At 39.6% G+C, this 16315-nt stretch overlaps 1 protein-coding gene across 3 annotated transcripts in view; it reads left to right on the top strand.

Moving 5' to 3' along the window:
- The window catches only part of RPTOR (regulatory associated protein of MTOR complex 1), a 538471-nt gene that overhangs the window by 65126 nt on the left and 457030 nt on the right, over positions 1-16315 (top strand). For all 3 annotated transcript variants that reach the window (XM_060251925.1, XM_060251924.1, XM_060251923.1), the window contains exon 3: positions 7435-7517. In XM_060251925.1, the coding sequence (XP_060107908.1) occupies positions 7435-7517 (83 nt within the window). The remainder of the gene's footprint in view (positions 1-7434; positions 7518-16315) is intronic.

Genomic DNA, 16315 nt, shown 5'->3' with positions numbered 1-16315 from the left:
TCTGATCCATTACCCGGTGGAAAAGTAATAGGTAACCTTTCATCTCTTTGAGATGAGTCCTCCCGAACCAGAGACATTTCATCTCCTGTCGGTTTTCCCCCAAGATTTAGTTTAAAAACTGCTCTGCCACCTTTTTGATTTTAAGCGCCAGCAGCCTGTGGAGAATGTTAATGTAATTGTTGATTACTGTCACTACATCCCTATTAATGTATGTAATGCTATCACCATGAATTTAATTCCAAACATATTAACATTCTCCACTGAATTGGGAAGCTCTAAGGCTTCTTAGTTGGACAATGTGGCCCTGAGGATGACTCTTATAATTTCTTATCATAGGATTCCAGACTAATATAAACAAAATAAAACTTTATTTGTACAATACACATATTGGTTTCAAGATGTTAATAGCTTAATTCTTCAGTGAATAATAATAACTTCTGACTCAGGTATCACTCTTTCACTCCTCACTCTCAGATCCTCCTTTCTCTGCCTAACTCAACTTTCTGACAGTTTCTGTCTCTCACACCACTCCTATAATACACTGACAATATTAGGGTTTGGCTCTCTATCTAGCCCCTCATATGCTTTCAAAAGTATTCTACCTTTCTTCCCTGGAATCTTAATACCTTTCACAGGATTAGTATGGGATTCTAATCAGAAGATTGCTTCCTCGACTCTGTGGACTGCTTAATGACTAGGATTGACTATTAACTGCTGTCACTCTGCTGAGAGTTTGCTGCCGACTGACTGACCTCATTTCATCATCTGATGAAGTGTGGATGCACATGAAAGCTTACATTCTGAGTGAACTTTGTTGGTCTTTAAAGGTGCTACTGGACTCCAACCCTTCAACCCTTTCTCAGTCACTCACTCACTCATTCCCCTATTTCACTCCCTTTCTCTACTGCAACTTACCAACAATTAAAGAAACACACACATATAATTTAAAATAATTAAAATTACACTTAGAAGTTGGATTTTATCAATAATTAAAAATGGTTACTTTTTGGAGTTCCACTTGTCCTTGAAAGGGCAGCTGCTATAAAAGCACTCTCAGCCCCACTTACCTCACAGGGTGTTTGTTGGGGGGGGGGAAGGTAGAGGAGATTGTGACCGCTCTGAGATTCAGAGTATAGGGTGGGATATAAATCCAAAATCATCATCTTCTTCTTCTTGTAACTTACCTCCAACTGTGCGAACATACCCACTCAGATGGAGATCATCAACTAAAGCTAGCAGAACTGTCCGTGTCCCAGAATCTGAAGCCAGAGTGCTCTCCTAATTGCTTTGCCTAGAAAGGGGGCCCAGGTAATAATTGGCCACATCATTTTTCTTCAGAGTCTAAGACTATGAAGGGCTTTGTATATAATGGCCAATACCTTGAATTTAACCTGGTAATGAATGGGCAGCAATGGAGTGACTGCAGAATTGGTGTAATATATACATTTCACCTAGCTCTTGATAATAACCAGGTTTGAGCAGGAACACACAGGAATGCAGTTCCGGCTAGCTTGGCATCAGTAGGTGTGACCTAATATGCAAATGATTTCCTGCTGGGCCTTTTCTATTAAAAAGCTTGTTATGAAAGAGTGGTGATGTCAGAGGGTGTGGCCTAGTATGCAAATGAGTTCCTGCTGGGCTTTTTCTACAAAAAAAGCCCTGATAATAACTGAACTGCAGCATCTGCACCAACTGGAGTTTTTGAATTGACCTATGTAGAGTGCATTCTTGTAGTGTAATCTTGATGATATTGTGGCAGGGATCCAGATGATCATATTGGCCAAGTCTTCTGGGCTAAACTAAGTTGGAAGAAGTCATTTTTGTGTGTGTGGCTGCATCAACCTGTTTCAGTAGTAATGATGGGTCTGGGATAACCCTTCAGGCTCTTAACTGAGTCAACAAGGGGCAGCTGAACCTCACTGAAAGTGGGAAGCATGGTGTCCTTCAAGACCTCAGATGAGGCATTTTTATGGGCTTTCTCTCCCCTTATCCTCTAGACTGAGAGTCACTGACTGACCCACGTTTCATAAATAAAGTCAACATGGCTACCCAGTTAGATCTTCAAAGTTTACTAAGTGAGTTTAGGCCTGAGTATTTCAGGCTGTGTTTTTGGTCCAGGTTTTACACTTTTGCTAGTAAACAATGCTGGCAGTGAAGAGTAATCAAATGTCTATGCATATATGAGAAAAATGTTTTTAGGTGGAATTAAGTTGGCCTAATTAAGCACGACCTTCATGCTAAAGGCACAGACTGGCTCAGAACACACTTTATGAAATGAAGATTCTTTATAAGTATTTTAAATAGGATGATGTCTGCTCCATGCTCCATTGTTCTAATTAAGCACGATCTTCATGCTAAAGGCACAGACTGGCTCAGAACACACTTTATGAAATGAAGATTCTTTATAAGTATTTTAAATAGGATGATGTCTGCTCCATGCTCCATTGTTCTTTTCACTAGAACTGCTGCTGTAGGTATAGCAGTCGGCAGCAAAGTCATACTTTTTCTTCATGGTGTCACATAGGTCACATTAAACACATAAATATTCCCTGTAGCATTTCAGGGCCTGCGAGGACATAATTCTTCTCTGGAGGAACTTGCACTGTATCTCATTAGCAGTAATTTGCATGCATTTTTTTTAAAACAACAACAACAACAACAAATTTATCTAAATGTTCCAGAGTGCAATTTTGGAATGATCAAGTTTGCTTCTGTTTTTACTGTACCAAAAGTATTGCACCATATTGTAAGAAGCTTTTAGTGCTGTGGTTCTGAAAGTATTAGAAAGATTTGCTGAGGAAGGTAGGAGGTGGTTGTCTGGAGGTGAGGGTTCCTCAGAACACTGAGTGTTGTGCTTGTCTGCCACTTCTGTGGGGCAGCTTTCTTCCCTTTACAAGGCCTTTGTTTCTCAAGGGTTATACCTAGTGCACAAGATATGAGAATATAGGCAACTAATCCGCATTAACCATATCCAGGGTAACACTAATTTGTTGTTTTGAACATGGTTCATGATACTGCTTCATAACCCTAGTTTTAGACCTTAAAAGGAGAGGGCTGCAAGCCCCCAAAATTGTCTGCTATCAAGTCACATTGTCACAGACACTCCTTGTTTATGCACCTCTCTTTCCTCTGGCATTACCAGCTGCAGGGAGGATGGCAGCTTGGGTGGGGGGGGAATTCACCCAAATGCTACTGGTTGCTGACCTATTCTAGAGCTATGAAATGAAATTGTGATTCTACTGCATTACAGATGTTGAATGAAAGTGAGTTCCCCACACCTGGCTGTACAGTGCACCTGGTAATTCTAGTTCAGGAAAATGAATACTGGTGTTCTACGAGTATGTCATGTAGCTGGAAGGGTAGTTGTTTTACAATGTTCAAAGTATTGCAGCCTCAGATTTGTGGATTTAGGAAGAATTGCAGCTTTTCTGTGCAGACATCTCATGGGTGATCATGGAGGTGATTTAATAATAATTTGTGGAAGAGAATTGGTTTTGTACAGGCATACTAAAAATCTACTTGATTTAAGAAAATCCAGGGTTGTCATTTTTTTTTCTTGGTGTCACTCTTTCACACACACTCCTTCAGTCTCAATCCCTCCTTTCTCTTCTTAACTCAACTCTGTGACAGCTTTTGTCTCTCACATTACTATAATATGTCAGCAATATTAGGTTTCGGCTCTCTATCTAGCCCTAATATGCCCTCCAAGTATTTCTGTTTTTCTTCTATGGAATCTTAAATGCTTTTCACAGCACTATATTGAATTCTAATCAGAAGAGTGATTCTCAGATTCTGTAGACTGCTGACAGAGCGCAACTGACAGTTAACTTCTGTTACTTTGCTGAGAGTTCACTACTGACCCCCCTCTCTCCCCCTACACTTCTTAGCTCCACCCACACTCAGTCACCAACCAATCTCTTCATTCACTCATTCATCCTCCTTTACCCCTCTTTCTCTACTGCAGCTTACCAACAATTAAAAGAACACACACATATAAATTCAAATAATTACACACCCTCATTAAAATTTAAAAAACCCACCACATTCCCCCCTGCAAAGATTGAAAGGAAAAAATTATATAGAGGTCAGGGGATGGTGAACTTCTTGGGGTATGTACTACAAAATAGTAGAAAAAGTAGCACAGTTTTACAACTATCAGAACTCATGCAACGTGTACCTCCAAAAAACTCTGGAGTTTCATAATGTAGTTCATGTTTTTCTTTACAACTACAGGGTATGGAGAACTTTTTAATGAGTTTTGTTTTTTAACTGGAAACTGCAGTCCTCATGATATTGTATTCTACCTTGATACCAGCTTTCGTTCTTGCTTTGGAATATATATAACCATAGGCTTCTACAAATACCTATATGTTTGATGAAAGATGAATAGATCAGATCAAAGGATTACTTTTTCCTTGTGTATTTTTGTAATGTTTTGATTTGGTCTTGGAAAAGCAGTAGCTATTTACCTCTGCTTTAATCTCTCTTCCCCATTTTGTAAGTAATAAATCAGTCTCTAGAGAAATAAGATGCTAAATTTAAAAGCTTGCACAGGTAATCCTTATGTACATCAAAATTCAGGTGTTGTGAAGTTGTGGTACTGAATGTATGAAATGAAGTATTTGAGTTTATTATTTCACTGCAATCAGCGATGCTTATCAGAAAATCTCAGGTACAGAAAATTTTTATAAATCTTAAAAATCCAATTTGCTGTGTCATTAGAGACAATGCTATCAATGAATGTGGATAAAACAATTCATGAACTGCTCAGATATCTGATTAAAGCTTATTTCTGTGCTGACCGTAGCTAAATGTGTAGCTTGGTAGTTTTGTATACAATAATATTATATGATGCATATGATAGATTTAACATAAAATCTGATGGGTTATAGTTGTCATTATTTTTTAAAAAATATAGCAGATGCTAGCATTAACACTTTATTATGGCTATATGAGTTTACTTATATTCGGTAGTAGATCAGATTGTTAAAATAGGATAACAACGTTAAGAAAGTAAAAATATTATAGAATATAGATAAAGGCTTTAATAGGAAGCTATATTGGACTGTTAAAGTCATTATATGTTATGATATATGTAGATTATCTTGTATGTGTGTATACACTTTCTCATGAAATACTCTTATGTTACTATGTTAATATATCATGTCACATCATATATTTGCTAAACTATTCTTCTTACATATTTGTACATGGAATAAGGAATATCTTCAGCATTCGTATTAGTAAAACTGCCTATAGGGTGCATATTTGGGTAATTATAACAAAGCTTATTCAATATATGTTTCTCTCCTTTTCCCTACTCCCCCTTTTTCCCTTCTGTACCCCTGTTGAAAATCTAGAAAATCTCAGGTACAGCTTTTCAAGGTCTCAGTTGGAGAGCACTATTATCCAGTGTTGGGCATTGGACCTGCACTCTCCTACTTGAGTAACATTGAGTTTGTGCTTAAAACATAACCAGGAACAATCCAAGTCTATCTCACGAATGTACCTTATTAACTTGTAACCTGCCAGGTCTATGTTTAGAAAAAGCCAAGTGAGAAATTCCTGACAATTAATGTGTAAAACAAATGGGGGTCCACAAAAACTTGTGGGAGGCATTTCATCTTCCCCCTGCTCACTATTTCCAAGTCTTGGATGAGCCATGCAAGTTCATAGAATCAAGTCATCTGGTAGCTGCTGACAGGCCTGGTCCTGACTCCTGAGTCCTCCCTCTGATGCCAATAGTTCTGAAAAGGGTTTTGCTGCCTCCCTGTGCCTTTGTCTGTCAGAAACCAAGGGTTGAAGGCTGGTAACACTGTTGTGGTCACTGAGGGCATTTGTTTCTTAAAGCTACAGGTTCTGCTATTATTTTGTGGAGTTTTTCTACCCCCTCCCCCAGTGTTTTTAAAAAAAGATTTCAGATTTCCCACAAACCTGGTTCCCCCCACCCCCCATCTCCAGAAGCTTCTTGTCATTTTATGACTCCAGTCTCTGGATTTAGGCATCCACGGATTTGACCATGTTAAGAAAATGATACATTGATTTCTTTGCTGCTTTTTTGATTTACTGTTTGGAATTGGTCTGCCAGATTAAAATGGTATAGTAATTACATCATGAAATTTAAAGGGGTGAGATTGTTTTTTATTTACAGCTATTTAGCTTGGACAGTCATGAATTTCTGACTTTAGGATTAATGCATTTCCCCAACAATAACCACTTACAGTTTAAGCACTGAGATAAGATTTATCTGAAATGGCTTTCCAGTTTGAGGCTGGAGAAGTTAAATTCTTTGTGGTAGTTTCGAAATGTCTTCTTGTTGCACAATAAAACAAAGTCAAAGTATACTTTCAGTAATACTGTGCATGATACATTTTAATTAATATTTTGATTTTGTGAGCTATCTTGGAATTTCCATAAGATAGGACGTAAGGAGGAATACTGCATAAATAAACACAGGGGGAAAAAAATAAAAGGCCATTGTGATGCACAGTAAATGGTGAATGCTTAACCAGGTCTGAGAAGCTTGAGTGACAGGAGATTCAAATGGAATTTTACAGTTGAGACTGTCAGTTAAGAGTGGCAGATAAGAATGACAGTTAAGTTTGAAAGAGAGTTTGGGAAGTGGGATGAGTGGCTGTTCCCTGAGGAAGATAGCTCCTAGTAAGGGGGGTGATCCCTATCAAGTCTGAGGGAAATAGCTCCTACTAAAGGGGGGTGATCCCAATTATGTGGTTAAGAATATATATTGGACCTTATAGGAACAATCCTGCCTTTGCCAGAAAAGGTGTCTTTCAGATTAAAAAGTTTATGCATGTTGATATAAACAGAAACTGCCAAGAACTCTTATCTCCTCAGTTTTAAAGACTGTCTGCATAACAAAACAGGTACTTTTTTGTGACAAACTGTCTGTTGCTCATATTTATACAAAGTTACCTCATTCCCGTTGCCTTCTAAATCCTAAGACTTATACCTGCCTGACCATTTCCCCTCAAAAGTGAAATAAAGCACTTTATTAGTTCTGAATTACTGTCAGCCTGTCGTGTGCCATTATCAGATAAAAGAAGGATTTTAGTCAGTCCCTCAGTTCCGTAGTCTGGGTCAGTATATATCCATATACATTGAAACAACTGTGGTGGGTCAGACAGAATCAAAGAAAAGAGAGAACGGGCTGCTCAGCCAAGAAAAAGATAAAGGGAACCCAAAGAGGAATCATTTATAGTCATCCATTCTACCTTGCATGTATTTTGTATAGAATACATCTGGGCTGCCTAGTTTGCTAATTTCCATTCTCAGGACTGCATTAGGGTCATAGAAAGAAATTATGGGTGATAGTATTTGAATGTTAATATATATACAAACCAACTGTAATAAAAAGTGCTTTAGTGCAGTTGAGGTGCTAGTCAAAAATACTTATGGCTCTTTTCTATGTCTTAGATCCTTTGTCAATGGGGCCACAGAAAGCTCTGGAAACAATTGGTGCAAATTTGCAGAAACAGTATGAAAATTGGCAACCAAGGGTAAGTGCATGTGCGTGTGTGTGTATTATACATGTTTGGCATGCAGAGGCTTTCTTCAGCCAGTTGTACTTCTGCTTCTATGACAAAACCTTGGTTTCATCGTAAGGCCTAGAAAGTACTTTATGACTTTGTATTAGCTGTAGTTGTCCATCTGTGTGAAACATACTTTAACATGTACCATTGCTGTTTTTAAAGTCAGTAATTTTATGATGGCATCTATATTTTCTTCCATTATTGTACATTTTCAAATGAATATGCAGTAGCTCGTTCTGTAAGTAAAAATTTCCCTTTATGCATCATCATTTCTTGATTAATTCCTATAGTATTGTCTGCTTTAGACTGTATTGAACATGGTTGGTTCTTAAAACTGTTTTAGATGTTAGATTTATGGTGTTACAGCTACTAAAAGCTGGAATCACATTGCTTTCCTTCCAAATAAAGAGTCATTTATGTGAAGCAGCTCATTTCATGCTTGTGACCAGGGCTCTTTTTCTAGCAGGAGCTCCTCTGCATGTTAGGCCATGCCCCCCTGGTGTAGCCAATCTTCCTGGAGTTTATAGTAGGCCTGTAAGCTCATGGAGGATTGGCTACATCAGGGGGGCCTAATATGCATAGGAGCTCCTGCTAGAAAAAGAGTCCTGGTTGTGACAATTTTAATCATGCTAGAGAAAATAAGCCCAAATAAGGAGATTTGCTTGCATAGTGAACATTGTTGCATCTTGTGCTCATCTCACCGGAATGGTTTCTGTTATGGACAGATATTCACTTGGTTCCATCTTTTGCTGAAATGTTTTGCAAACATCATATCTGAACCTGAGCATCAGAAATATATCACTCTCAGTTTTGTAATGAGTAACAATTCAAATATTTTAGGTAATAAATATTCCTTGGGATGCAGTGACTGCATTTTTGAGACAGAAAAAATGGTCTATATTTTTAAACTACTCTGGTGATTCATTCAGTCATTCACAGGAATGAATGCCCAAGTGAAACACTTAAGAGTGTTTGGAGCAAAATCCACTTTTCTTACTTTTCACCATGGCATACTTTGTTCATTGTAACATGACGCTATAAATCACCTGTGTCTAATTATGGATGAACCCATTTAACCTGTTGCACTTGACTGCAAGAGCGTATCATTCAGATTTCTGGACTGGACCTTGCTGTGTGGTTTGTATGCTTTTCCACAGGATACAAAAGGTTGTTTTTGGGTCCCCTCCCCTGGCTCTATTACCTTCTGATGAGTATGTTTAATTAGGTTTTGCATGCATTGAATTAGATTGCTATGCTGAACTGGCTATCTTATTGTTGCATAAGCAAACAGAGATAACAGTCTCTTCTGTCTGAAGTTTTGACTAGAGGAAAACTTTAAGGCTGTCTCTAGAACTTTGAAAATCTTTTAAATATTCTTTTGTTCTCCAAAGAGGAAGGCTTTGGTGAGAGCTAGCTTGGCCTGGCTTTAGCATATCCTTAGGTAATTTTATTCCTAGTCATTTGACTTCAGTACCTAATTGGTTTTATATAGACATCTGGATATTTCATCATTAATATATTTGTTCCAATATAATTTATAAAATCAATAAAAATAATAAACTGTCAAAGCAAATATGATTAAATTGGACATAGAGCAAAGAGGGTAATTTTTTCCCTTTAATAATGAAACTTGAATAAATCTTTATTCAAATTGAATAGTAATCAGAAGATAGTGGTAACAAAAGTGGCAGTGAGGAAATTTACACCATAAAGATGAGGAAATTTTCGCCATAAAGAGTATCAAAAGACAAATAAGTGGATTCTAGATCAAATCAAGCCTGACCCTTTCCTGGAAGTTAAACTGAGGGTATTGTACTTTGGTCACATGATGAGAAGACAAGAGTCACTGGGGGGGAGGAAACCGTTGAAGGCAGGAGGTAAAGGGGTAGATCCTACATGAGAGAGGTTGACTCAGTAAAGAAAACCACAGCTTAGTTAGCAAAACCTGAGCAAGGTTGTTGATGATAGGATGTTTTGGAGGACATTGATTCACAGGATCGCTAAGAGTTGGAGGTGACTTGACAGTACTTAACATGCACACACACAGTTTTTACACTCCAGTGAGCCATACTAATCCATAGGGAATGAGAGACGTGATCCAGACACTATGAGCAACAGCGTGAGCTCTGCCACCATCTTCTTTGCAGCTGTGATATTGAGTCAATGAGGGTTCCTTCCTCAGTTGACATGGCAGCAATTCAAACTCTAGTTCAGCAGGGCTCTGTCACTTCATCCTATATGTGAAAACCTTTTACATTGTAAAAGACACAAGAATATTTCAGCAAGGTTCTAGGATATGACTTAGGGACAAATGTATGACACTGTTGTACAAGAAGGGATCACTATTTCCATTCAGTTTGCCAACAGGAGTTAATAATTGCAAAATTGCCAACAGGAGTTAATAATCGCAAAACCTGTGGTAGTTTTCCCCTTGGAGCCTTTCAGAAGTCTACCAAACTCTATCAGGAAAATGTTGGAATTGCCCTTGCAGGAAGTTGACTTCCTACACATGTGGTGGTTATGTATGGGGCCAGGAAAATTGGAAAATGGTCAGACTATTGCAGATGTATTACAGGTAGCTTTACCCTTTAAAATGGAGTTTTTCCCCCATTAAGTTTTGTAAGGATGGTATAAAACTCTTACTAGGATGTAATGCTAAATTTGGTGACTGCAGCTAGAATTGGTCATTTGTGGAAATCTCTTTATGTCACAGGAAAAAAGGACTGCTTACTGAAAGTATAGGAAATAACTTGCCACACTTATGAGGTCCAAGGAGGTTAAAACCTGGGAAATATATTGGTGTTCCATGATGTTATATTGAGAGTCAGATGATGGATCAATATTGTGATGATATGATGATATGTGATTATATTATATGTAGCCATTAAATTAGTGATATGTGTGTGTAATTTGCCTTTTTCTAAAATAAAAAAGCAAACTGCATCAAGAATTTACACTATTTTCCCCAAAAATGTCACCAGTAATTTACGTAATTTTTTTCATACTGGACAACATAATTCAGTTTTCTCAAGCTGTAGTCTGTGGCCTCCAACAATACTCTAGTGGGATCAGTGAGTCCTTTGTAAGACAGAGAATTGAACCCCTTTAATGTGTAAGCAAGGGAGTTCCATTTTCTGGGTATGGGTACATGGGCTGTCTTCTTTGAGGGAATGGGACAAAATAGGTAATTTCCTCTTTAAAGGGTGGGAATAAAACTGAACTGGATTTCAATCTGTTTTCTACCTCAAAGCTATACTGAGATGCTAGTCTGCTTTCATAGACAATTATAGCCAATAGTGGTTGTGACGAACTGGACCTGCGTCAGCTGGCAGGCCCAGGCTCTGCCTCTCTCCTGGGATTCTGACCCGAAGGGGCCATTCCACTCCCTCAGGGTATTGTTGCCACTACTGTCCCTGTCTTGAGCTCTGGTTAGACAAGACAGCTTCTAACCTCCCTCCCGTGTCACTAGGAACTTGCCTCAGGGCTTTCCAAGGATCTTTGGGGTTCCCCTGGAGAGTTGGCAACTTTCACATTGCCACTTTTCTCCTACCTAGGGATTCCCCAACCTACTCCTAGTGTTCCTAAGTGGTTGGGGGAACTATGTGGTACAGAGGGACTCCACTCCTTCAACTGTTAAAATATTTATTTAAAACTCACAGCTGTTTACAGGCTTATCAGAAGGAGGGTTGCCAAGTCTAACTCAGAAAATATCTGAGGACTTTGGGGGATGGAGCCAGGAGACTTTCACATTCCCTAAAATAAATATGGTAAGTAAAAATACAGCAGAGAGTTCCCCTGAGTACAGTCTTCATTTCCTCAACCCCAAGCAGCTGCACATCCTGTGTTCGTGCGCTAACACACAAACAGTTTGCAATCCCACACTTGTGTGGTCTCACTGGGGCATTTTACTCACGAGTTGCTGAAGTTCCAAGTTCTTCAGACTAACACAGGGAAACTGAAGGTTCTAGTTTATCCTTTATTGTGCAAATGACTTCTGAAAAGATTGGGAAACAAACAGAGGGTCTGGGCTGCCCTTCCATTCCCTTTCTTACAGCTTCACAGCTAACTGGGAGCAGCCATGTTGTTCTGCCAGCTCACCCCACCTCCATTCAGCCTGGCTCCTATATTTAAAAGCAGATACTGTCCAAAAAGCAAGCCTTTCCAAGCGTCTTCTAGCATTCTGGAAAGGCAAATGGTGGCTATAGAAGTGGGGCTTCGCCCAGCCAGCCAGCTGACTGGGAGCAGGAAGGAACCTGCAGAATCGGGGGATCTCCTGCTGGGACCTGGGATTGACCAGCCTAATCAGAAGTGAATGGAAGAAACAAAATAACGTAGGCAAAACCGCTCCATCTTTCTCCTTACTATAAACCCATGCCCTATCTAGATGGTATGCAGGGCAAGCACCTTACTTAGTTACTCTGAGGTAAGCTGGTTCAACATAGCCCCCAAAATGTCCACTGACTCTGTAAGGACTCTGGCCCAAGAGCAATGCTCTGTCTATTTCGAGCTCCAACCAAGATTGACTGGCTTTCCACCCAAAACCCAATAATCTAAATAGTAATTCCTGCCCAGGAACTGCCTCTCTCTCCCTCAGCATTGTGGGACAGATCTCCTTTAACCTTGTCCTCTCTAGAGAGTGGTTACAGACAGGAGGAGAGGGGGGGATGAGAAGGAGACTAGACCAAGGCCTACAGTTAAACTCACACACAAAATGGTGTTCCTCCACAGTGATATTTTGTTGAATCATAGAATTTTAGGCTTTGTGTGACATTGATTTTTCTATTAGCAACTGTAAAAGTTTTCCCAGGTCTGTTATTACCCTATTCAGTAGACATCTGGCAGAGTCCCTTCCAATCAAGTGTAGAGATGAATAAAATGGGGGTCAGGGTCTTTTGAGTTGTGGCCCTATATCAGCTATCTTCTGAGGCCTGATGTTAAATGTACATTTACTGAAACTTGCTTTAAAGGGTAGTTGATGTGGTTTCCACAGATTTTAGAGGAATGAACATGTGTATTCTGTTGTTCCTTTTGAGAGGGCATTTGACATTGAGAGGGTTATGAGGCATTGTAGATACTGCCTAGTGAAGATGGGAGGGCATGGAACTTCTAAAATTAAAATGGGGGTTCTAAGTTGCTGAACTTTGAAAACTGCTGCAATAATGAGTGTACATGAGTTTTAAATAGGTTTAGTAGTTGTGTTGGCAAAAAAGTGGAAAAAGGAAAGGAGATTAATCTGTCTAGAGCAAGTTTAATGAATGTTAATGCTAAAAAAGTCAACATTCCTCTTTTCTGCTAACTGGCTAGGTGTTTTTGTTAAAATAAAACTCAAAAGCTAAAGAAGCCTTGGCAAATTTATTGGTTTTATTGACAAAACCTTTGTTGTAAAATCAATAGGCTGGGCTTATAAAATTTATTTCTGATGGGAGTTTCTGAGTGGAGTGCTCTGTAAGCACACTCTTGGGCTGCATCAAATGCTCACCTATTTACAGTGGCCAAAATGTTCTCTAAAATTTGCCCCTTGCATTGTTTACTGCATATCTGTTTCCTTATTGCGCGATGTTTCAGTACAACTTTTAAAAGTTAGGCTGTTTTCCTAGAAGTTGTGATCCCAGCCAGTTGTAGATTGCATCAGGGCGCTTTTTTTTTTTGCAGAAAAAGCCCAGCAGGAACTTATTTGCATATTAGGCCACATCCCCTGACATCTCCATTGTTTCACACTGGGCTTTTTTGTAGAAGAAGCCCAGCAGGAACTCATTTGCATATTAGGCCACACACCCCGATGCCTAGCCAGCCGGAACTGCATTCCTGGCATTCCTGCTCAGAAAAAGCCCTGGATTGCATAGTGTGCTTGTAAAATGTTGCCAGGATTTGCATTGTGCTCACTCTGAACTTGGTGAGTAATGTTATGTATTCAGTTGCTGATTGCAATGTTAGGTATTCAACTGCTGAAAGGCACACTTTCTGCCAGTATCAAATTTTTTTGCCCTGGTTTTCTGTTCACTTGGTGTACTTTTCTGTAGTTGCTCTAAGTTATTTTTTTTATATTTAGGTTTTTAAAATGTGGGTTTTGAAGGGTTATTTCTAAAATAACTTTTAGTTGCTGTATTCCCTATTCACCTCTCCCTTCCCCTCTCCCCCAAAAGAAGAAAACAAGAGGGGCAGTTTTAGTGTTTATTTTGGAAAATTTCTTGAAGATTTTAAAAATGCTATCTGGTAACGTCTGTACATTTATCAAGATGACTTCTACTTTGTAAAAATGAGAATTCAAGTGTCAAGACAAACTCCTTGTGAGATCATGCACTGACACTAGGTTTTTATTTTAAAATGAATTGCAAACATGGAGTGTCCTTGGCCTTTTCTGTTTGAAAAGATAATGGAAAGTATATAAAAAAGGGGGGGAGTAGAGTTGCCAAATCCAATTCAAGAAATATCTGGGGACTTTGGGGGTGGAGCCAGGAGACTTTGGGGGTGGGGCCAGGAGATTGGGGGTGGAGCCATGAGCAAGGTTGGAACAAGTACAATTGAACTCCGAAGGGAGTTCTGGCCATCACATTGAAAGGGACTGCACACCTTTTCAATGCCTTCCCTCTATTAGAAATAATGAAGCATAGGGGCATCTTCTTTGAGGGCTCATAGAATTGGCCCCCCTGGTCCAATCCTTTTGAAACTTGGAGGGTTTTTGATGAAAGGCATCAGATGCTACGCTGTAAATTTGGTGCCTCTACTTCAAAGAACACCTCCCCCAGAGCCCCAGAGACCTGCTGATCAATTCCCCATTATTGCCTATGGGAATCGTTCTCCATAGGGAATAATAGAGTGCTCAGTAGACATTTCCCTCCCCCCCCTGCTTTCTGAAGCAGGGGGAGGGCCTCCAAACTGGGGAATTCCCTGCTCCCACCTGGGGATTGGCAACCCTCCCTCTCTGTCTCTCACACACACTTACTGGGCCTGGTTCCTCACAACAACATCTGAAAAGTACAGGGGTTACAAGCTGCTCTCTTTTACCCACTTACTTGCTCTGAAAACGAAAGCAAAACAAACGGAAGGGCTATGCTCTGACGAAGCTGCTGCTGACCCTTCCCCATGAAGTGCTTCCTGTTTCCTGCTCAACTTTAAAGGCACACAAACACAGAAACACACACACACATTTTAAAACGGGACCTGTTTGCAGGTTTTAAACCTGCCGGAGCTCTAGAGGTACATGGTGGCTGTGGGGGCAGGGCTTCCCCCCACTGGCCAGCTGGCTGGGGGTGGGGGGAAGCCTGTAAAACCGGGGGATCCCCCGCTGGGACCTGGGGATTGAGAACCCTAGTGGGGAGTTACCTTCTGATCTTCCTCCACTTATGTTATTTCTGTATACATGGAGCAGACCAAGGAGTATCTGCTAGTATGCTGAGGATATGGAGCAAGAAAATTAGTTACTTGTAAACATATTTGGTTATAAGACCATTGATTTCCTTACTGATAACATTTGCACAAGCATGAAAGACCATGGTGGGTTTTATAAGTAAAACTGAAATGATAGCACATTATTACACTTATTGATGAGTCATGCAGTTTCGAGTATCCAGGCTATGTTCCATTCCAGAGCCCTTCTGTTTTCAGCAATAACGAGAATAATGAATCCTCTGGAACACAGCCGATTGGCTAGCTGACACGAGGCTTTAACACAGCATGTGGAACCTAACGTATAGTAAAACCTCAGGGTACAATGAAAACAAATGGGTCTCTCTGCTGTTTAATAACAGAACCCATGGAATTGGGGGAAGGGGGTGAGGGAGGAGGCTTCTGGTAACAGCAGGTACTTTGTGTGGGCAGACCTCACACTGCCTTGTATAGTTTGCACAAAACACGAGGCAATTACAAAGCTCAGATGTTTTGTGTGCAAGGAACCTGGTTCATAGCAGTAAATCACTGCCCTTCGAAACATTGCAAAACTGAACACGTACCACCTTTATTGCACTCAGCTAGCTTTTGAGTTTTTCTGCAGTAATAAAGAGAAGTCATTGGGCTATCTGCAATAAAACAATAGGGGGATGATTGAATTTCCTAGACCTTTGCAGTAAATACTAATAGACCTACTTTTGCTTTTGTTCACTTCCCTCTCCCCTCCCATTTAGTTAAGAAGATGACTTGCAAAACAGCTAAGAGAAAACGAATGCCTAGCCAGCCAACTTAGGAAGGGAATGTATGTGTGACAAGTATTGATTATTGGAAAATGGTCTCAGAAGGATTATCCACTAAAATGAGGCATTACCAGAGTTGTCCATCACAGGTTTTCTATCACAGAGTTGTCTTATCACAGACTTAAATTACAAGAAATATTTGTCTAGGTAAATGGTGATTAAAAGAAAATACAAATATCAGAAGTTATCTTTAGATAAAGTCTTAAACATAATGGGCATCCTTTTCGTTTCAAAAATGGCGCTGCCTTGTGTTGTTTGGCATACCTGCCAAATATTTTTCAAGCCCCTTATTATGTAATTTGTCAGCTTGCTGCTGCTTTAGGTATTTCTTTTGATTAAATTTAAGACTTTCCTATGTTGTGTGTAATGCTATACATTTTTTTCTGCAGCATGGGAGGCAAAATCTTCATCCTGTAGTTTCATTTGTAGGACAGTGCAGTTAAATAAAACAGTCATTTCATTGAAAGACTCAAATGAAATTTTTATTGGGAGGAAATAACAGAGGATTACTGAATTGCTTGTGTGTAAGGAGAAATTTATCTCAGAAACAGCTCTCCTGTAGAGGTGGGGATTATTACA

This window comes from Heteronotia binoei, chromosome 13 (assembly GCF_032191835.1).
Source record: "Heteronotia binoei isolate CCM8104 ecotype False Entrance Well chromosome 13, APGP_CSIRO_Hbin_v1, whole genome shotgun sequence".
In the NCBI taxonomy this organism is placed as follows: domain Eukaryota; kingdom Metazoa; phylum Chordata; class Lepidosauria; order Squamata; family Gekkonidae; genus Heteronotia; species Heteronotia binoei.
This window is presented reverse-complemented; position numbering and strand designations above follow the sequence as displayed.